The sequence below is a fragment of the Bos mutus genome, chromosome 13 (assembly GCF_027580195.1).
Source record: "Bos mutus isolate GX-2022 chromosome 13, NWIPB_WYAK_1.1, whole genome shotgun sequence".
Lineage (NCBI taxonomy): Eukaryota > Metazoa > Chordata > Mammalia > Artiodactyla > Bovidae > Bos > Bos mutus.
Window position 1 is genome coordinate 27,475,898 of NC_091629.1, and position 23,620 is coordinate 27,499,517.

Consider the following 23,620-nt stretch of genomic DNA (forward strand, 5'->3'; position numbering starts at 1 on the left):
TATCTATCCCGTCCTAAACCTGCATCGTGCTGCAGAGAACAAAACTGACCGTGGCATCAGCCCCCACCGTGTCCCAGGCCCTGAGAGCTTAGGATGATTGTCCAGTCTGTCCAGAGGGCCCACCAGAGAGTCAGGATGTGGACACACGCACAGCAACTGGCACTCAAGGATCACGCTCACATCAGCGTTTGGAGACTCAAAACAGTCAGCGCAGGCATAGGCTCCACCCCCAGATCCCTTAGCAGACAAAGGCCCCTCCCCTAGATCCCCCAGCAGGCACAGGCCCCACCCCCGGACCTCCCAGCAGGCACAGGCCCCACCCCCGGATCCCCCAGCAGGCACAGGCCCCACCCCCAGATCCCTTAGCAGACACAGGCCCCAACCCCAGATCCCCCAGCAGGCACAGGCCCCACCCCCAGATCCCTTAGTAGACACAGGCCCCAACCCCAGATCCCCCAGCAGGCACAGGCCCCACCCCCAGATCCCTTAGCAGACACAGGCCCCACCCCCAGATCTCCCAGCAGGCACAGGCCCCACCCCTGGATCCCCCAGCACTCCAGGAGTGGGGTTGAAGCCCCACAGCTGGACCTGAACGCTGTGCCCGTCCAAGGACATGGCAGGGTCCCTCCACCCATCATAAAGGAAAAGCTACCATTTTACTCCTTAGATCCATTCTCCTGTTCTACTACCTATATTCTTTTTAAACCTGTGGTAAAGCATATTTAGTGCTGGGCACTCACTGTAGGGCACTTCCCACAGGATGCTTACTGCAGGGTACTTACTAATGAGTGCTTATTGCAGGGTGCTTACTATTGGGTGCTTACTACTCAGTGCTTATTGCAGGGTGTTTACCAGAGTGCTTACTGCAGGGTGCTTACTACTGGGTGCTTACTACTCAGTGCTTATTGCAGGGTGCTTACCAGAGTGCTTATTGCAGGACACACTGCAGAGGCACTTACCATGCGTGCTTATATTAGGATGCTTATCACAGGATGCTTACTGCAGAGGCACATATGGCCACAATACCGAGTGGGAAAGCAGGTTGAATACTCATAAGCAGGGTATAATCCCATCACTTACAACCATGTGTGGGTGTGAGTCCATGAACAGAAAGAGATCTGAAAAGTTATTTGTTACATTGTTAACAAGTTACACCTGAGAAGACTCTAGGTGATTTTTACTTTCTTCTTTGTGCTGTTCCCATTTTACTATAAAAATGCATCATTTTTACAAAAACATTCTAGCTCCTAACAAAAGGGAAAGTAAGTCTGTGCTGCTGATGCTGCTGCTAAGTCGCTTCAGTTGTGTCCAACTCTGTGCGACCCCATAGATGGCAGCCCACCTACCAGTGCTTAAATAGTGAGTTTCTAAAACCTGAGGGACTTAAGGGTAATTCACTCTGGATGAAGGGCTGAGGTCCACGGTAGGCTAGTGCGGGAATGCACTTTGGCACCTGAGGAACAAAGCCTAGCACCTCCCACAGAAGCTCTGGGGTGCGTGCTGAGGTGAGGGGTGTGAGGGGCCTGGAGGGAAAGTATGACCACAGGGAGCCTCAGCTGGACAGCGGGGCTCTCCTCTTCCAAAGACCTGACTTCCAGGAAACAGCTCCTCTCAGCACCTTCCTTGGGTGTCTGAAGAGACACAAAGGTGGTCACCAAAACTTACTGCACGGGCCTGAGCCAAAGCGAGCAACGGTCTCTACTTCACCATTTTCAAGTTTTACAACTCGGCCATCTGCTGTACCCGTGAACATCACATCTGTTCAAAGACAGGAAGGAATAAGGGTATTACTAGGTTAGCCTAAGAACTATGCTCTCACCACCACCTACAACAGAGGTGGCCAGTCTGTGCTTTGTTTCCAGAGAGGAAACGGCAGTTTTGAAAATGAAACCAAGTGGTGTCTGGGGCCAAAAGCCTTAACAAGTGCAGCGATAATGCCATAGGGGCCTTGGAACCAGCATGGGAGTGACCCTGAGGCTGGAGCAAAGGCACAGCAGACACCAGTCAGAGATAAAAACAGGATTTGCTACCTGCAAAGAAGTGGGAACCCTCAGGCTGATGCTCAGCACTTTGGTCTGTTCACATCTGCCTCATGGCAGTGTCTAATTGCTGAAGGTGACTATCCAACCAAAGGGAAACAACTGCTGGGAAGGACCCTGGGTGTAAAATCAAGTGCTCGCTTCAGCAGCACATATACTAGAATCAGAACCACGCAGAACTTGCAATGATGTGCAAATTCATGAAATGCTCCATATTTTTAAATGTAAATATTGCAAACTCTAGGTGAGCCACTAAAAAAAGTATTTAAAATAAGTATAACTGATAGGCAAAGAATGGACAGAAAAGAGAATCATATAAGATGCTCAACTGAACTACTGAACTCCCAAAGTGAATGAGAAAATAAGGAAGAAAATAACATAAGCAATGAATAGAAAACGGTAACAAACATGCGAGAGAGTAATCCAACAACAGCTGACCCTTGAACAACTGGGGGTTAGGGGGCGTCAACCCTCTGCACAGTCAAACATCTGTGGATAACTTTATGGTCAGCCCTCACATCCTCAAGGTCCTGAATCTGCGAGGTTCTGCATCACAGGATTCCAGACCCATGGATTTAAGTAACTGTGGATGCAGCAGTGCTGCAGAATGTGTTCAATGGAAAAAAAATCCATGTTTAAGTGAACCTGAGTTGTTAAAGGGTCAACTGTATATCAATTATCATTTTAAATATTAATGGCATAAAAACCTCAATTAAAAGACAGAGATTGTCATTGAGTGTATTAGAAAACAAGACACAACGAAATGCAGTCTGTAAGAAGCTCTCTTTAAATATACAGACACATAGAGATGAAAAATGAAGGGGTAAAGAAAAATACACCACACTACCACTAATTAAAATAAAGCTGCAGGGCTAGGAACATGATAAGGGATAAAGAAGACCATCAGGTAACAACAAAGGTCAACTGTAGAGGAGACACAACAGTCCTTAACATGTATGCGCCCGATAATAATTGTCAAAATACATGAGGCAAAACTGATACAACTGCAAGGAAGCCCAGGAATCCAGGATCAGAGGAGAAGACCCCAGCATCCCTCCCTCAGAAACAGAAAGACCCTGACGGGCAGCAAGATCCGACTGCACAGCACAGTCAGAAAACAGGGAGCTGGCTGCAACGTCCTGGGGTAAACCATAATGAAAAATAAAACGGAAAAGAATATACATATACGTATAACTGAGTCACTTTAATGTATAGTGGAAATTAACACAACACTGTAAATCAACTATATGTCTAAATAAATAAATGGACAGATCCTGCCAACAAAAAATCAACCCTAACTGAAGCCCATTCGCGTATAGCCAGTGCTCCACAAGAGAAGCCACCACAATGAGAAGCCCGTGCACTGCAACAAAAAAGTAACCCCACTCGCCACAACTAGACGAATACCCAGTGCAGCCAAAAACAATAAATAAATAAGAAAATCAATAAAGACACAGTTGAACTCAACAGCACCATTGATTAACTAGATATAATTGACACCCTTCAACACCTCATCCAACAAACAGCAAAATATATATTTTTCTTGAGTTCACATTAAACATTCACTAAGACAGACCACATTTTGGGCCATAACATATGCCTTAATAAGTTTAAAAGAACAGAAATGATATAATGTCTGCTCTCACACGAGCATGAAATTAAACTGGAAATCACTAAAAGAAAGAGCTGAAAATCCCAAACTACTTGGAGATTAAACAGCATACACTTCTAACTAATACATAGGTCAAAGAAGAAATCTCAAGAGGAATTACAAAACATTTTGAACTAAGTTAAAATGAAAATGCAACTTACCAAAAATTTCCTGGAGGCAGAGAAAACAGTGCTTAGAAAGTTACAGCATCAAAGACACATATTAGAAAAGAAAGAGACCTAAAATCAGTCATCTAAGCTTCCATCTTTGGAAACTAGAAAAAGAAGAACAAAGGAAACCCAAGGTAAGCAAAGGAAAGAATAAAAATTAGAGCAGATATCAACGAAATTGAAACAGGAAATCAATGAAGAAAAATCAACAAAATCAAAAGTTGGTTCTTTGAAAAAAATCAATCAAATAAATAATCCTTTAGCTTGGCTAACAAAGATAGAAATTACCAGTATCAGAAACGAAAGACCCCCTGGGCATTAAGAGGATACTAGAGAAACACTATGAACAACTCTAAGTCCACAAATTTGATAATGTAGATGGAACAGTCCGATTCCTTGCAAGACACAATCTGCCAAAACTCACACAAGAGACAATTTGAATCAGTCTGTATCTATTGATATAATGGTCATCTGAGTTAAATTCACCCATTCCAGTCCATTTCAGTTCACTGATTCCTAGAATGTCAACATTCACTTTTGTCATCTCGTTTGACCACTTCCAATTTGCCTTGATTCATGAACCTGACATTCCAGGTTCCTATGCAATATTGCTCTTTACAGCATTGGACCTTGCTTCTATCACCAGTCACATCCACAGCTGTGTATTGTTTTTGCTTTGGCTCCATCCCTTCATTCTTTCTGGAGTTATTTCTCCACTGATCTCTAGCAGCATATTGGGCACCTACTGACCTGGGGAGTTTCTCTTTCAGTATCCTATCATTTTGCCTTTTCATACTGTTCATGGAGTTCTCAAGGCAAGAATACTGAAGTGGTTTGCCATTCCCTTCTCCAGTGGACCACATTCTGTCAGATCTTTCCACCATGACCCGCCCGTCTTGGGTTGCCCCACGGGCATGGCTTAGTTTCATTGAGTTAGACAAGGCTGTGGTCCTAGTATGATTAGATTGACTAGTTTTCTGTGAGTATGGTTTCAGTGTGTTTGCCCTCTGATGCCCTCTTGCAACACCTACTGTCTTACTTGGATTTCTCTTACCTTGGGCGTGGGGTATCTCTTCACGGCTGCTCCAGCAAAGTGCAGCCATTGCTCCTTACCTTGGATGAGGGGTATGACCATTATATCTACTACTGAGGGCAGGAATCCCTCAGAAGAAATGGAGTAGCCATCATGGTCAACAAGAGAGTCTGAAATGCAGTACTTGGATGCAATCTCAAAAACGACAGAATGGTCTCTGTTCATTTCCAAGGCAAACCATTCAATATCACAGTAATCCAAGTCTATGCCCCAACCAGTAACGCTGAAGAAGCTGAAGTTGAACGGTTCTATGAAGACCTACAAGACCTGTTAGAACTAACACCCAAAAAAGATGTCCTTTTCATTATAGGGGACTGGAATGCAAAAGTAGGAAGTCAAGAAACACCTGGAGTAACAGGCAAATTTGGCCTTGGAATACGGAATGAAGCAGGGCAAAGACTAATAGAGTTTTGCCAAGAAAATGCACTGGTCATAACAAACACCCTCTTCCAACAACACAAGAGAAGACTCTATACATGGACATCACCAGATGGTCAACACCGAAATCAGATTGATTATATTCTTTGCAGCCAAAGATGGAGAAGCTCTATACAGTCAGCAAAAACAAGACCAGGAGCTGACTGTGACTCAGACCATGAACTCCTTATTGCCAAATTCAGACTTAAATTGAAGAAAGTAGGGAAAACCACTAGACCATTCAGGTATGACCTAAATCAAATCCCTTATGATTATACAGTGGAAGTGAGAAATAGATTTAAGGGCCTAGATCTGATAGATAGAGTGCCTGATGAACTATGGAATGAGGTTCATGACATTGTACAAGAGACAGGGATCAAGACCACTCCCATGGAAAACAAATGCAAAAAAGCAAAATGGCTGTCTGGGGAGGCCTTACAAATAGCTGTGAAAAGAAGAAAAAAGAAAAGCAAAGGAGAATAGGAAAGATATAAACATCTGAATGCAGAGTTCCAAAGAATAGCAAGAAGAGATAAGAAAGCCTTCTTCAGCGATCAATGCAAAGAAATAGAGGAAAACAACAGAATGGGAAAGACTAGGGGTCTCTTCAACAAAATCAGAGATACCAAAGGAACATTTCATGCAAAGATGAACTCGATAAAGGACAGAAATGGTATGGACCTAACAGAAGCAGAAGATATTAAGAAGAGGTGGTGAGAATACACAGAAGAACTGTACAAAAAAGATCTTCACGACCCAGATAATCACGATGGTGTGACCACTCATCTAGAGCCAGACATCCTGGAATGTGAGGCCAAGTGGGCCTTGGAAAGCATCACTACAAACAAAGCTAGTGGAGGTGATAGAATTCCAGTTGAGCTATTCCAAATCCTGAAAGATGATGCTGTGAAAGTGCTGTACTCAATATGCCAGCAAATTTGGAAAACTCAGCAGTGGCCACAGGACTGGAAAAGGTCAGTTTTCATTCCAATCCCAAAGAAAGGCAATGCCAAAGAATGCTCAAACTACCACACAATTGCACTCATCTCACACGCTAGTAAAGTAATGCTCAAAAATCTCCAAGCCAGGCTTCAGCAATATGTGAACCGTGAACTTCCTGATGTTCAAGCTGGTTTTAGAAAAGGCAGAGGAACCAGAGATCAAATTGCCAACATCTGCTGGATCATGGAAAAAGCAAGAGAGTTTCAGAAAAACATCAATTTCTGCTTTACTGACTATGCCAAAGCCTTTGTGTGGATCACAATAAACTGTGGAAAATTCTTCAAGAGATGGGAATACCAGACCACCTGACCTGCCTCTTGAGAAACTGTATGCAGGTCAGGAAGCAACCGTTAGAACTGGACATGGAACAACAGACTGGTTCCAAATAGGAAAAGGAGTTCGTCAAGGCTGTATATTGTCACCCTGTTTATTTAACTTATATGCAGAGTACATCATGAGAAACGCTGGACCGGAAGAAACACAAGCTGGAATCAAGATTGCTGGGAGAAATATCAATAACCTCAGATATGCAGATGACACCACCCTTATGGCAGAAAGTGAAGAGGAACTAAAAAGCCTCTTGATGAAAGTGAAAGTGGAGAGTGAAAAAGTTGGCTTAAAGCTCAACATTCAGAAAACGAAGATCATGGCATCCGGTCCCACCACTTCATGGGAAATAGATGGGGAAACAGTGGAAAGTGTCAGACTTTATTTTTGGGGGCTCCAAAATCACTGCAGATGGTGACTGCAGCCATGAAATTAAAAGACGCTTACTCCTTGGAAGGAAAGTTATGACCAACCTAGATAGCATATTCAAAAGCAGAGACATTACTTTGCCAACAAAGGTTCGTCTAGTCAAGGTATGGTTTTTCCTGTGGTCATGTATGGATGTGAGAGTTGGACTGTGAAGAAGGCTGAGCGCCGAAGAATTGATGCTTTTGAACTGTAGTGTTGGAGAAGACTCTTGAGAGTCCCTTGGACTGCAAGGAGATCCAACCAGTCCATTCTGAAGGAGATCAGCCCTGGGATTTCTTTGGAAGGAATGATGCTAAAGCTGAAACTCCAGTACTTTGGCCACCTCATGCGAAGAGTTGACTCACTGGAAAAAGACTCTGATGCTGGGAGGGATTAGGGGCAGGAGGAGAAGGGGACGACAGAGGATGAGATGGCTGGATGGCATCACTGACTTGATGGATGTGAGTCTGAGTGAACTCCGAGAGTTGGTGATGGACAGGGAGGCCTGGCGTGCTGCGATTCATGGGGTCGCAAAGAGTGGGACACGACTGAGCAACTGATCTGACTGATCTGATCTGTATCTATTGAAGAAATGAATCAATAGTTAATAACCTTTCAAAACAGCACCAGGCTGAGATGGGTTCACTGATGAATTCTACCAAACATTTAGGAAGGAAGAAATGGTACCAACTTTCTATAATCTCTTCCAGAAAACAGAAGGAGAGTAATACTTCTTAACTCTTTCCATGAAGCCAGCATCACTTTAATACCAAAACCAGATAAAGTCATTTCAAGAAAACTACACACCAATATCTCTCAAGTACAAAGATGTGAAAATTCTCAATAGAATATTAGCAAATCAAATCCAAAATGTATAAAAGGAATTATACACCCCAACCAAATGGGATTTATCCCAAGTATGTAAGGCTCGTGTAGCATCTGAAAATCAGTTAAGTAACCCATAATATTAAAAGACTAAAGGAAAATTACATGAACTTATCAACAGATGCAGAAAAAGTATTGACAAAAATCCAACACCCATTTCATGATAAAAACCTTTAGCAAATTAGAACAGAGGGGAACTTCCTCAACTTGATAAAGAATATCTACGAAAAAACCTACAGTTAACATCATACTTAATGGTGAAAACTAGAAGCTTTCTCACTAAAATCAGGAACAAAGCAAGGATGTCCCCTTTCATCACTTCTTTACAATTAGCTGAAAGTTCTAGCTAATGCAGTAAGACCAGAAAAGGATATAAGAAGTATAAATAAAACTATCTTCATTTGTACATGACACGACAGTCTATGTAGAAAATCCCAAAGAATCAAGAACACTTAATTCTTGCAAACTAATAAGCAATTATAGGAAGGCTGCAGGATACAAAGATAATATACTAAAGTCAATCAGCTTCCTATACACCAACAATGAACAAGTGAAATCCGAAATTAAAATCAGAGTATCAGGTGTTTCACTACCTTCCAAAAAGAATGAAATATTTAGGTCTAAATATAATGAAACATATACACGATCTAGATAAGAAAAACCATGAAATTCAGATAACAGAAATCAAAGAACTTAATAAAGGGAGAGATAGCCCATGCTCATGGATTAAAAGATACAACATTGTCAAAAGGTCAGTTCTTCTCAACCTGAGCTCTAGATTCAGAGCAATCCCAGCAGCTATTTTGTAGATAATCTACAAGATAATCCTAAAGCTTACATGAAGAAGCAAACATATAGAAGAGCCAACACAATTCTGAAAAAGAACAAACTTGGAGGACGGACACTACTTGACTTCAAGACTTACTACAGGGACTTCCCTGACGGTACAGTGGTTAAGACTTCACCTTCCAATGCAGGGGGCACAGGTTTGGTCCCTGTTCAGGGATGCCTCTCGGCCAAAAAAAAAAACCAAAAAACAGAAGCAATATTCAATAAAGACTTAAAAAAAAAACTTACTATAAAGCTACAATAACGAAGCCAATGTGGTAACAGCAAAAGAACAGAAAAACAGATCAATGGAACAGAATACAGAGCCCAGCAGTAGACCCACAACTCATCTCTAACAGAAGAGCAAGGGTAACACAATGAGGTATAGACGGTCTCTTCAACAAATCTTGCTGAAACAACTAGACATCCACGTGCAAAAAGATGAACCTAGACACAGACCCTACACCCTTCACAAAAATTAACTCAAAATGGACTTCAGACCTAAACATAAAACAAAAAACTACAAAACTCCTAGAAGATAAAAAAGGAGAAAACTTAGCTGACTTTGCGTATGGTGATGACATTTTAAATACAACACCAAAGATATGATCCATAAAAGAAAGAATTGATAAGCTGGGCTTCATTAAAACTTAAAAATTTCTGCTCTGAGAAAGACACTGTCTACAGAATGGGAAGACAAGCCACAGACTGGAACAAAATATCTGCAAACAATGCATCTAATAAAGGACTTGCATCCAAAATATACAAAAAATTCTTTAAACTCAACAAAAAGAAAATGAACAATCCAATTTAAAAAATATCCCAAAGACTTAAGACACCTCACCACAGAAGATCTACTATGGTGGAAAACAAACACACAAAATGATGTTCCACATCATATACATCAAGGAACTACAAATTAAAATAGCCATGAGATACCACTTCACACCTATTAAAATGGCCAAAATCTAGAACACTGACAGTACCCAACACCAGGGGTATGGAGCTACAAGAGATCCCACTCATGACTGGGGGGAGTGCCACTTCTGAAGACAGTTTGGCAACTTATAAAACTAAACAAGGTGAATGGAAAAATGAACTATGATACATCCAGGCAATGGAATATTATTCATTAATAAAAAGGAATGAGCTATAAAGCTATAAAAGACTTGTGAATGTGAAAGTCATTCAGTCATGTCTGACTCTGCAACCCCCATGGACTGTAGCCCACCAGGCTCCTCTGTCCTTGGAGATTCTCCAGGCAAGAACACTGGAGTAGTAGCCTTCCCTTCTCCAGGGACCTTCCCAACCCAGGTCTCCCACATTGCAACCAGATTCTTTACCATCTGAGCCACCAAGGAAGCCCAAGAATACTGGAGTGGGTAGAAGCGTAAAATGCATAACAGTAAGTTAAAGAAGTCAATTTGAAAAGACTACCTGATGTATGATTCTAACTCTAAAACATTTGGGAAAGGCAAAACTATGGAAACAAGAAACAGATCAGTGGTTGCCAGAGGCTTGGGGGCAGAGTGGGACAAAGAGGCTGAACACAGCAGATTTTAAGGGCCAGTAAAAATTCTCTGTATGATAATCTGATGATAGACACATGTCATTAAACCTTTGTCCAAACCCATAGAACATACACACCAAGAGTAAACCCTGACGCAAACTATGGACTCCGGTAATGATGATGTGACAATGAGCAGTTGTCAACTGTACTCTCAATAAATGTACCATCTTGGGGGAGATGTTAATAATGCGGCAAGTAGGGGATGGAGGATATATGGTAAATCTCTGTATCTTCCCCTCCATGTTGCTGTGACTCCAAAATTGCTCTAAAAAGTAAAGTCTAAATGATGTTCATTGGTGACTCCTCTCCTGGCACCTCCCGAGGTGAGTGCCTCTCTCCACTGTCAGTAGCAGTGAGTCCAGGTGCCCTCATGCAGTTCACACCTGCAGGGGATAATCAGAAATGTCACCAAAGGACAAGCAGAGAAAAGAGAGAAAAGGAGGTGTGATGACAGAGCAAGATAAGGCATCAGGCCCAATGGAAAAGACAAAAAAAAAAGCATTCTCTGGGAGATCTGAGGTGGGGGGGAATCACTGGGACTCCTCAAAATTCCAATTTTAAATGTCAGTACTAGATTTCTTAACCAAAACCACAAAATTTTTGAAATTAATAAACAGCAATGTCTTTTTAAGAGAAACACAAAGCTCAATCACAAAATGCCCATCTCTCTTGAGCAATTCTGACTCTGCCAGACAAAAGCAACAACCAACTACAGAAACACCCAGTCCTCAGGCCAGCCAAAGAGCAAGGCTGGGAAAGGCAGGCTGGTTCATAGCTTCGGAGGTGGGGGCGCGGGCCTGACAGGCCTTCAGAAGGAAACGGAAGCATGGCAGTCACCCATGGCCGTTCCACCACGCTCTGGGGTGATGGCCAGCAAGCTCAGGTAACAAGTTGCAGGAAATCCTCACGTCTCAATCCTCGCCAACCTCTTCACTAACCGTATCTTTTGACTCCTAAGCTAAATTCTAACAGACAGGAAAGGCTTGTTCCAGGTTTCTACAGACTCAAGAATTAGAAACAGACCCTGTTCTAGTCTGGAGGTTCGGGCAAGTCTAAAGCAGATGGTTACCCTTAAATGTACCCACCAAGATGACCATTAAAAAAAGTGGAAATACTGAGAACAGTTCCAATTCTTGTCAAAAATGAAATCTACACAAAGACAACCTGTGCTACATCAAGTAACACCTACCCAATTGTGACAAATGAGCTAAAACACCAGTGTTCACGTTTTTCCTTTCTCCTTTCATTTTAAAGGGTCCAACAGTCTGAGCAGAATACAGCTTGTCAGACAGGAACTCAAAATCACCCAGCACTAAAACAGCCTGCAACTCAGAGAGGCAAGAGGCTCCCTCGGCATCTGCTAGACAAATAGGCACAATCGCAGCCAAGAAGGCTGCCCAGGACTCCCCTTGGCACTGTCCCCACAGAACCCCGCTCAGGCGGCAGACAGCGCCAAGTCCCAGGGGTCTACTTACCCCCAATATTTGCTATGGACTCTGGCCCAACAAGCTGATTTTCAAATAGCCTTTCCGCCTGTTGTAACTTCGTGTTTGGTTGCAGCACACCAAGGAAGAGAGGGGGTTCTTTGAAGCTGTAAAATAATGCAATTATAGGGATTTGTCTATAAAAATATATGAAGAAAGTATTTACTGAAGCAGGTACCTGCAAGGACCTACATGCATAATTCCCCATTCTTTGACAAAGGGCACACATTACAATAATATCCTTAGTTGCCAGAAGCACTAGTTAAAAGAAAAAACCTCCCAGGATATCAGGAAAGGTCACAGCACAGAAGAAAACTGAAGGCGTCAATGTGGCTGACGCAAAAACACTCTCCTGTCACCTGAGGCCCAGGGTGCCGGGCCTCCCCAACCCATCCAACAAACTTTACCCTCCAGCTCACAAAGCCTGGCATTTATTCTGCCACTGGCTGCCCGGCCATCCAGGCCCAACCGAGACAGAGAGCGCAGAGGACGTTTCACAGGGACGGCCTTGCTTCCTGCTCCATGGAGAGAACAGAAGACAGCTGGGCCTGGGGCCACCCCCCTGCGCCCACACAGGCGCAACCCCACTGTGGCCTGGACCCTCACCCCCGCCCCAGGCTCACGCAGAAGTGCCCAGGAGCTCTCCCGTCTCCTCCATCCACAGGCAAACACGCTGCTTCTCCCAAACCGTCAGCAACTGTTGCCACCCAGGGCCACGCCACCATCTTCCCTCCCCACTTCCTCCCTCATCCCCCAAGTCTGCTTGTGACCCAGCAGCCCACCTGCACTCTGTGAGACACAGATCAAGGGTGTCCACCCCTCAATACCTGCAAACGGGCCCTCTCCCCAGAGCCAAAGTCTCCCACGAACTCCTCACCCAACAGTCCAGCCACAGCCTCCCCTCGCACTGCTCTCCCAGCCGGTCACCAAGGGCCCTGGGCATCTCCCATTTTAAACCTGCTGCCTCCTCCCATCACCTCCTCAGTGAAGCCTGCTCTGACCACGTAATGCAACACGCAGCACTGTCCCCAGAAGCCCAGATCCCACACCACTGTGTTTGCATCGTCAACTCCTCACTCCTCTGTCAGCTGCCTGTGCCCCCAACTTGCTGGGTTCTCACTGACTTGCTGGGTTCTCACTACTGTATCCTGAACGCCGCCCCCAGGAGGCTCCCAGGGAGGGAGGGAGCAGGGGAGGGGAGTTCCCACGTGTCACTCCTCCCCCCGCACCACACCCACCCCACCCACCCAGGAGGAGAACCAAGGGGAGGGTGGGGCTGGCGGTCTGGGAGCTCTCCATCCCCACCCCCTCCAAACAAAGCTCTTTACTTGCTGCCGCCCCTACTCAGGGCTCAGCACAACTCCCCTGGGACTAAACCTTCCCCTCCACCCTTGGCCCTGTCTCACAAATACAGCTTCCTAACTGCTCTTCAAAAGCACACTCGTGGTTCCACTAAAGAGCTTTATTTCCAGAGGGGGAGAGTAGGACTGGGACCTGCAACACACTTGGGTTCAAGCTCTGTGCAGGAAGGTCACACCTTCGGAGGGGCAGGGACGTGTGCAGACGACAATGGACAAGCACACGGAGCGGGGGGGCGGGGCGCTCCCCGAGTCCCAGCCTCCCCGCCATCCCCGTGGGCGCTGCCAGATTCCCTGCACTCAGGAAGGCCTCGAAGGGCTGCAGCATCAAACTAGTCAGGGTGGTGCACTGTCCCTGCCCCCAAGGGGAGATGGAAAAACACAGGAGAAAATGCAGCGGCCCGGAAGAAAGGCACCAGGGACGGCAGCACAGGCGCTCACTCCTGCTGACTCTCCTAAACTCAGTCACCACCTATGCTCAGTTTCCGGTTTTCTCCTGTTTCTCCCCATGGTTCTTTCTATCTGATTAGGGTCATTCTTTAATCTTTCTTCTGAAATCAAACTGATAAAAATGTCCGCACCAGCTGTGAGTATGTCTCACAAGCATGGGGCCAGGACATGGCCAGTGGCCTCGACTCAGCAGCGGTCACTGCGGCCTCCACTGCCCACTCTGGGGAAGGACTGGGTTTCCATCCAGAAAGGAACAGAAACATGAGTTTTCATGAAAAGACAGGACCGTTTCTGTCATATTTAAAACATATTTCAGTTACTGTAAAATTTAACATAAAAGACACAGTAGTGTTGTAGAGAAGAGACTTTGTGCCTGTGATTTATTTTTTTTGTTTGTTTTTATTTTTTTATTTTTTTTTACTTTACAATATTGTATTGGTTTTGCCATACATCAACATGAATCCGCCACGGGTGTACACATGTTCCTAATCCTGAACCCCCCTCTCTCCTCCCTCCCCATACCATCCCTCTGGGTCATTCCAGTGTACCAGCCCCAAGCTTCCTGTGTGCCTATGATTTTAAAAACCAACAGGGACAGTAACTCTTCTAGCAACTGAAAGCTATTACCGTTAACTGTCAAAAATTTGCATTTTATTAACAGGGTAAAACTGTAAAACTCAAAGATAATAAATAAAAAGCAGCAACAAAGTGCTATGGGTAGTCAGGGATGTGAGGGGCAAACAGAAACACACAGAAATAAAACTTGGGCAAGGCCCAGGAGACCTGTGGGGGAGGGAGCAGGATGGTGGCCCATGCCCCCGACCCTCAGGCAGGGAGACAGCCCGGGCTCCTCACAGATGCTCAGGAAACCTGTAGAGTGCCCCTCCCCCCGCCCCCATTCCAACTCTCTGGCTCCACAGGTGGACACTCCCCTGTGGTAAGGAGGGAATATCCACCAGCGGATATTCCTGAGCCCACGTCATCCACGCCTGATGACACTGCTGTGATCCCACCTCTGGGAACCCATGTGTCCCAACAGACGCTGGGCAACACCCTCCAGGAATCAGGACATCACAGGTGTCATGTCCACCAGCCCCAGCTCTTCCTAACGAGGAAAAGAAGGCTGCTGTGCACAGCACGGTCTGGCCAAGCCTGGCGGCCTCCCTGGTGACTCTGCTCGCTAAAAGGCTGCCACCATCTGCATAACCAGCCACCTGGGAGGGTCTCCCCCAGTCCTGGGCCCTCCAGGTCTGTCTGTCCGCTGATTTCCTGGGTCTCCTGAAGGCAGAGCCCCCAGGCACCCCCTGAGCTGAGCCGCCAGCATGGAGCCGGCACCGCTCATCCCAGGCAGTGTCCGCCCCTTTCCTTGCTCTTTCTGCTCTGATCAGAGTTTCACAGAAGACCTTTTTGCTGTTGTTACCAGTACTATTCCCCAAACCTCAGTTCATTCCCGTTCTCACTGTCTGCATCTTCTGCCTTCGTTCTGGCTTCGGGGGCCCACACCCCCAAAGCGGGAGCCAGTCATTCCCCAACTCTGAGCCCAGGAGAGACCCATCAGCCACACCGGTTTCTATGGGTTTCTCCTCACCAGGCACATCTACTCCACCGACAAGGCTCGTTCTGCACAGCCTCAAAGCCTTCCTGACCTGGCTCCTCTCCGGGCTGCCGGGACGTCACATTACCTTTCCCCTGAATTTCTTCACCACTCTTGGCACGATTAACGACCTCTACTGAGATCAAAGGTCTTGGGTCCCCTTAGAAGCCGTATGTCCACCTGCTCCCCACCACCTCACTCTCCATGGCCAGCTCTCCAGCCCAGGTTTCAACCCCCAGCTTTGGACACAAATCTCACTCCCACCTGGCACACTGGATTAGCAGAAAGGCCCAGGCAGTCTGCATTTGAGGCCAGTTTAGCCACCTCCTTCTACACAGTGAGGGGGGCTGGCAGGAGGGAGACCTTCAGAGAGAGGACGCCCAACACACTGCCCACTGTGAAGCCTCCACTCTCACTCAGAAAACAACACATCATTCAGTTACACCTGTTAGCTTCCCTCTATGCTGAGACGGGGTTCTTATCTGAACTTTTCAACTTTACATGAACTCACAGCAAACTTCAGGCAGCTTCACCACCCTGAGCAGCTCTGAGGGGAAACCAGACTGCACAGCCCTTGACGTCATGAACAATCACATCAAGAGGAGCCTGGCTCTGCGTGACTGTAACTACAAATGTGAATACCTTCACGAGACCTGAGATGCACACTAGTTTTTCAAGTTATGATGGACTCCATTACCTACATATCCCCACTGATGAAGGGTAATTTAGGAAAAATAGAACAGTAATTATTATACAAGGTTTATTAAAAATCAACTACTACTGAAGTAAGTAAATCCTTACTTCAGGAAACATAGTTGTGACTGCCAAATAGCACTTATTAATAATTTTTAAAAAGCAGCTACTTAAAAAATTTAAACATGGCAACTTGAACTTAACCTTCGTTTGTGTGTCTGTGCTCTCAACACTTCAAATGAATTCAGGTTAATCACCTCTAACACTTAAGCTTCTCTTGTTTGGGATTTTTCTAGTTTTTAATGTTGGTTTGCACAGTTCTGTTTTTGAAAGAGTAGCATGCATAACACTGGGCACATGTTGTGTAACACCTGATTCAACACGGACCACAGGCACTAACGAGCTCACGCTCTCTCCTGCTCAGCATAACCCACCCTGCAGAGCAGGTTGATTTATTAGCCAAGAAGCTCTCAGCCCAATTTTGTCGAGCAGCGCCACCCACCCTGCCCGAGCTGCGCGGCTACTCACCTGAGAGGCTCCGGGTCTATAGGCGAGTCCAGCAGCACCAGGGCGCCAAGCAGGGGGATGGTGAGGAAGGCTGCCAGCATGAGGAAGGTGGCTCGGAATACTCTGCCGCTAAAGGAGCTGCCAGACACAAAGCACATGAAGGCATCCGCGGGGCTCAGACCGACTGGCTGCACCCTCAGCCCTCTGGGCAGGGGCAGCCCTCCCACCCGGCCTGCCCCTTTCGAGGGCACCACCTCCGTGGTGGTGACTAAAGGTCAGCACTGTTTGCTAGGATGGCAATCATGCCCTTGTTCTTTTTTTAATCTTCTGGGGTATGGAACACTCAACAGTTACCTCCCAGGTAGTCTGATGAGCGGTATCCTGGATCCTCCAGCAGATGCTAAAAGCCAGTAAACTCAAAGAACCAATGAGCACAAAGTGACAGAGGTGTGAGTGAAGCTGTGGGAAGGAGCCGCCCTCGTCTCCACCTCTGACCACCGAGGCTCAGAGCAGCAAGGATCAGAGACACATCCACAAAGGAAACAGAGGCAGAACATCCTGAAGGTCCAAACCCAACCATTTCCAGACACTGGAGAACCTGCAAAGCCACACCTCCAGACCACCCCTTCAAAAGCCATGGGGAGACCTGGCAGTGGCCTGGGACCTCAAGCAGAGTGTGTGGACAAATGACCACCGGGGCTGAAACACCCCCCAACAACCCTCACAAACGACCTCACTCACTCGTGGGCCAGGCAGCACGTGAAGCCTCCGGCTCAGAAATAAACTGCCGGGATCACTATTTGCCTGCATCAGGATGTTCAGATTCACTAACACCTGAAACCAAGAGTAACTTGCTGCTGCTGCTGCTGCTAAGTCGCTTCTGTCATGTCCGACTCTGTGCGACCCCACAGACGGCAGCCCACCAGGCTCCCCCGTCCCTGGGATTCTCCAGGCAAGAGTACTGGAGTGGGGTGCCATTGCCTTCTCCGAAGAGTAACTTAGAGCAAATTAAAATCCTGAGCTCCTAAAGTGGAAAATCTTTTTCTATCCAAAAAAGCTGACTTGAAAAAAGTTAGGACTCACACCTGACAAACTAAGGGCAATGTTTCATTTGCTTTTTGACAACAGTTTCAATTGAGAATGCAGAAATGTGTGGGCGGGGGTGGGCAGTCCGCTGCCAGAAGGACGGGACCGAGGGTCACCACTAACACCTCCTGCCGAGGACAGGAGGAGATGCCTGGACCCGGAGCCCAGAGTCAGGTTTCAAACACGCTGCACAAGCTGACCATGTCTGCTCTCCTGGGGGATTCTGGGGTGAAGACAAACACCCAGTGTGGCCCCTGTGAGCCTGTGCTCAGCACCACGTGTCCCGCTTCACCCCAGAAGAAGCCCAAGGCAGCACTTCCTGTCGTGCCTTCCATCACTCAACAACACAGAAGTTTTCCACTCACCTACTAAGGGACACTTGTTGGGAGGGGAGATGAGAAGGGGTTACTTAATGGCAACAAGCAGTTTCATGGGACGAGGACAAGTTTTGAAACTAGACAAGAATGGTGGTTGCCCAACAGTAAACATTGCTGAACCGTATGCACTCTAAGGAGGTTCCTTTTTCGTTATGTACCCCAACTCAAAAAGATGTCAACGGTGATGAGAATGTTCTTCACTTAGACTGTGGTGATTTGTCCCTTTAGCAAATCTCTCTATATAAGCTAAAAATCCCTGAACTGGACATTCTAAACTGGTGACTGATGATATGCGAATTACAGCTCCACAAAGATGTCCACAAAGTAAAAGTCAGTGACCGCCTGTCCAGAGGCTGGGACACACGCCACTCAGGACTTCCTTGGGTGCCCGATCTGTCAGTGCGATGACCACAGCCGGCGACTGCACGGGCAGAGGGTGTCTGCAAGGGCTTGGGGCAGGAATGACGTGGTCCTGTGGTTCCTTCAAAAGTAGAGTCCCAAAGGGCGGGCCACATGGCACTGCACAAACCGTCCCTTAGAGCCCACGAGGAAGGACGGCGTCCTGCCTAGGGGGCTCATGCAATCAGCCCGCGCCCACCCAGCAGAGAGTTGCAGCCCCTGGGGGAAGCTGCCTTGTGCAAACTCACCAACAAAAGTGGTGACACTGGCCAAAGTGTCCCTTTCCCTTTTCCTTGCCAAACACATTTCTACATAAAACAGGTCCTTCCTGTCTAACTTGGACTCTGTTCTAACTCTCCTTTTCTATGTGATAGTGTATATTTTAAAATCTGAATTTAGGAATGTGATTCGGAGCTTGTGGCAGCGTGCTTGAAGACCTGCTTGCCCCTTCCTACGACAGGGAAAATGAGAAGTCCAGCCTGGATAGAAAGTGACTGCTTGCAGCTAGAAAGGTGGCCGGAACTCCAGCAAAGCCTCGTGTCCACACACTCCAACCTGCCGGGCAGACTCAAGCCCCAGTTGTTCCTGATGTGCGGCTGGACACTGCTGACCTGATCCAACCCCTCTCCAGGGAAAGAAGTCCATCAGCACCCTGGCTGACCACCAGCCAGTTCCTACTGGAAAGCTCCGTACAGGGTCAGGTTTTAGAACCGGCAGCTTGGCCCCACGCTGTTTACTTCCTCACTGCAGGCTGAGACCTTAGCTCTGCAGGGCCATCAAACTCCAACTTTACATATCCAGTAACTTGACAAATGGCCCAAACACGGAAGTTTTTAGCCATTCGGAGCCTGCCTGCTTTATGTGCTTGGTGAAACCTCCCCAGACAGTGGCTCGGTTCAGTTCAGTCGCTCAGTCACGTCTGACTCTTTGTGACCCCATGGACTGCAGCACGCCAGGCCTCCCTGTTCATCACCAACTCCCGGGGTTTACTCAAACTCATGTCCATTGAGTCGGTGATGCCATCCAACCATCTCATCCTGTGTCATCCCCTTCTCTTCCTGCCTTCAATCTTTCCCAGCATCAGGGTCTTTTCAAATGAGTCAATTCTTCACATCAGGTGGCCAAAGTAGTGCAGTTTCAGCTTCAGCATCAGTCCTCCCAATGAATATTCAGGATTGATCTCCTTTAGGATGGGCTGGTTGGATCTCCTTGCAGTCCAAGGGACTCTCAAGAGTCTTCTCCAACACCACAATTCAAAAGCATCAATTCTTCGGCACTCAGCTTTCTTTATAGTCCAGCTCTCACATCCATACATGACTACTGGAAAAACCATAGCTTTGACTAGACGGACCTTTGTTGACAAAATAATGTCTGCTTTTTAATATGCTATCTAGATTGGTCATAACTTTTCTTCCAAGGAGCAAGCGTCTTTTAATTTCATGGCTGCAGTCACCATCTGCAGTGATTTTGGAGCCCCCAAAAATAAAGTCTGTCACTGTTTCCACTGTTTCCCCATCTATTTGCCATGAAGTGATGCGACCAGATGCCATGATCTTAGTTTTCTGAATGTTGAGTTTTAAGCCAACTTCTTCACTCTCCTCTCTCACTTTCATCAAGAGGCTCTTTAGTGCTTCTTCGCTTTCTGCCATAAGGGTGAAATCATCTGCATATCTGAGGTTACTGATATTTCTCCCGGGAATCTTGATTCCAGTTTGTGCTTCATCCAGACAGTGGCTACCATTCAATAAAACAGAGCCTCACCACTTCTACTGAATATTCATTGGAAGGACTGATGCAGTAGCTGAAACTCCAATACTTTGGCCACCTGATGGGAAGAACTAACTCCTTGGCAAAGACCCTTGGGAAAGGTTGAAGGCAGGAGGTGAAGGGGACGACAGAGGATGAGATGGTTGGATGGCATCATCAACTCGATGGACATGAGTTTGAACAAGCTCTGGGAGTCAGTGATGGACAGGGAAGCCTGGCGTGCTGCAGTCCATGGGGGTCGCAAAAAGTCAGACACGACTGAGTGACTGAACTGAACTGAACTCCACTCCTACCCCAACTCCTGCCCTTGGAGCTCTCTGACCCTCACCTTGACCCAGAAGCCCCTCTCGTCCCCTCCCCTATGAGACTCCCCCACACGCAAACCTGTCAGTGTCACTCACAAAGCTCAGGTGGCTCCTGCCACCTGACAGCCATATCAGTTTCCTTCATCAGCTTCAGCAACCCCCAAACCCGCTACATAACACAAACAAGGAAGTGAATTTTTAATTTTGGTTCATTTTAATTAATTTAGATTTAACTAGTTACATGCGGCCAAGTGACTGCCACATCAGACGGCATCCCCTGGGAGTCCACAAGCACTCCGTGACCACCTGCGCAAGTGCCGCAGGCAGCTCACCCCGAGAGCAGAGCAGTCAAGTGCCTGCCCTCCATGCAGCCTGGGGTGGGCAAGGCCAGACAAGCAGCAACCAGCACAGAGAGGAGCAGTGCCTCAGATTGGCAGAGGGTGGGGAGGGTTTGAAGCCCACGGACTCTGCACAGAGATTTCAGGAGAAGCAACTGGGCAGAGCCACGCAACCGAGGAAACAGGACTCAACGAGCTCCAGGCACAGGTGAGAGCCACACGACCCTGGGCACTGAGTCTGTAACTGGCAGGTGCACAGCTCCTGGAGGTGAGGTCAGAGAGCTCCTGACCCAGGCTCTGGGAGCACGATTATTGTAGCCCAAGGTTCATAAACTTTTTTGGCCGGCCCATCTCACTGCTGGCTCCTGTGAACTCAGAGTCAACTATAGTTCTGCGTCTGCTCTGTAACTGCCCGACCACACACTGCACTGTGCTCCATTGCGAAGTCGTGTCTGACTCTATGCAACCTCAGGGACTGTAGCCCGCCAGGCCCCTCTATCCACAGGATTCTCCAGGCAAGAATATTGGAGTGGGTTGCCATTTCCTCCTCCAGGGGAATCTTCCCAACACAAGGCTCGAGCCCGCGTCTCCTGCCTGCGTCTCCTACACTAGCTGGTGGATTATTCTTCACCACTTGAGCCACATGGGAAGCCCTGCACACCTACACTATGTCCACTCATCTGAAGGACCCTTCATTTATCCAAACCATCTTCACCAACAAAGTGCTGCACAGGCCCATCCTACTCTCTTCAGTCTGTGCTGACACACCCCGGAAGGCCAGCCCCCTCCCTCCCAGGTGCCATCCGGGAGGTCAGCTTGCTTGCCCCAACCCCTACACCTGGAAGCCATCTCTACACCTGCACCCTCAGAGCCATGCCTGGGATGCACAGAATCTGACAACTACCAACGGCTCAGTCACAACTTACAAAATCCTGTTAAATGGGATTTACTGGGGCAAAATGTGGCGAAGGGTGTCCTCTAATAGCTTCTGCACACAAGACATCAAGGCCTCGAGGAACAAACTGAAGTCCCCACCCACACGCTCCATGAGATCAACACAGACCTGTGATTTCAAGCCCAAATCCACGAGAGACCGGAACCCTGGGAGCTGAGGTGATCCCTGGAACCTGAGACTCACGCACAATGGCCCAGTCCTTTCAAGTGACCACGCCCTGCATTGGTTCACTTTCCAGTCCTTTAAACCAGGGCTCCGAGACTGCAGGCATTGTTTTAGCACTGACACCAAATTGAAAACATGGTAAAAGAGCAATTTGAAAATACACACCCAGGGGAAGGGCTGAGAAAACTGTGGAATCCTGGCTCCCCACAACCTCATGAATTACAACAGCCCCAGCTGTCTCTCCCCACTGCCTCCCTTATGCTTCAGTCTTAAAAAAGGAAAATGGACCTACGAGAGATTTTTAATTAGTCTGAAACCCTTTGGAAGCTTATTGAAAAAGAAGCTGGTAACTTTTCAACTCTTCACTCCTAAACAAGTACACATGGACATTAAACAGTTGTTCTCGCCTCTCAGACAGAACTATGTTCCCAAAGGGAAGGAATCCTTTCTGGGTTACAATCACTCTGTCAATAAACTTCTTAAACCTGTGGGGAAACTGATGCCGAATGACAATCATTAGAAACCTGGACTGGGGACTTCCCTGGTGGTCCAGTGGTTAACACTCTGCAATTCCACTTCAGGGGGCACAGGTTCAATCCCTGGACAAGGAACTAAGATCCTGCATGCCACGGCCAAAAAAAGATTACTGTTTAGATGCAGACACTCAACAACTTTGAAGTAGAACATTATCTCCAAAGCCTGATTTTAAAAATACACTTCCCATTGTCCAGAAGCCAATTCTGTCCTTCATTTGTGTTCCTGTCTCTTGCAACTCCATTCCTCTGTAACTTTACAAAAACCATGTCACTCACAAAGACTTCAATGGCCTCACCAGTAAAACAGAGCTAATGCCACCACTCATGCCAGAAGCCAGGAGACTGGGCAAGGTATCATTCAGTGTCCCATCCACTAAAATCTATTGTCCTACTTCTGTAAACTGAAGCAAATTTCCTGCTTCTGTAAATTGCCCTTTCTTTATTCTAAAGTTCAGCACATCTAGTTTACTATATAGCCATCACATTTCTATTTCCTTCAGATTCCTTTCCTTCACTCATTATACATAATACTTTCTTGTCTTAGATTGAACCCTCAAATTTTAAGGTAATCAAGATGACAATCAGATGAACTACTAGAAACCACTACAAAAGAAATGAAAACTAGAAAACTGAATGATAAAAATAAGAAAAAGCTAAAGAATCACAATATACACATAAGAAGGAAGGTGGGTGACAGGAAACAGACTTACAAAGACCCAGAAGAGGATCAAAGTAGAGAAGGGGAAACACAGGAAAGCCAAGAAAATGTCTTAAATCAACAGAGAGCAAAAGGCACCCAGGGGAAGACTAGTAACAGGTGAGGACTTTGGAACACAAAGTAACCCTGCCATTAAGGAGGAAATCCCAGAGAAACTGAAAAACAATTAACTCTGCCCCCTGCCCTGGGGCCTACAGGGCCCAGCTAAGAGTTGGGCCCATCCAACTACTGCCCTTGGGTGCTCAATGCCCTGTGCCTCATAGCAGACCCAGGCCGGCTGCCCACCGGTCTCCTGGGCACAAGTGTGCGGCAACGAGTGGGCACGGTTGCACAGCACTGCTAGTACCAGCCTGTCTGCTCTGAAGGCTCCTAAGTCATCAGCAGATGATCTCACAACATCCAGAGTCAAAAGGGTGACCGACTTGTCGTGGTCTGCCTGCGGTCAGCATTCAAAGTCCCACACCCTAGAATCCAGAGCAAAGCAGAATGGCCGGTCAC

The 23,620-nt window shown here is 46.9% G+C and overlaps 1 protein-coding gene across 1 annotated transcript in view; it reads right to left on the reverse strand.

The window, feature by feature from the left end:
- The window catches only part of APMAP (adipocyte plasma membrane associated protein), a 30,400-nt gene that overhangs the window by 5,832 nt on the left and 948 nt on the right, over positions 1-23,620 (reverse strand). The window contains exons 2-4 of the mRNA XM_070381188.1: positions 16,498-16,614; positions 11,866-11,981; positions 1,666-1,758 (exon numbers count right to left, since the gene is read on the reverse strand). Coding sequence (XP_070237289.1) covers positions 1,666-1,758; positions 11,866-11,981; positions 16,498-16,614 — 326 coding nt within the window. The remainder of the gene's footprint in view (positions 1-1,665; positions 1,759-11,865; positions 11,982-16,497; positions 16,615-23,620) is intronic.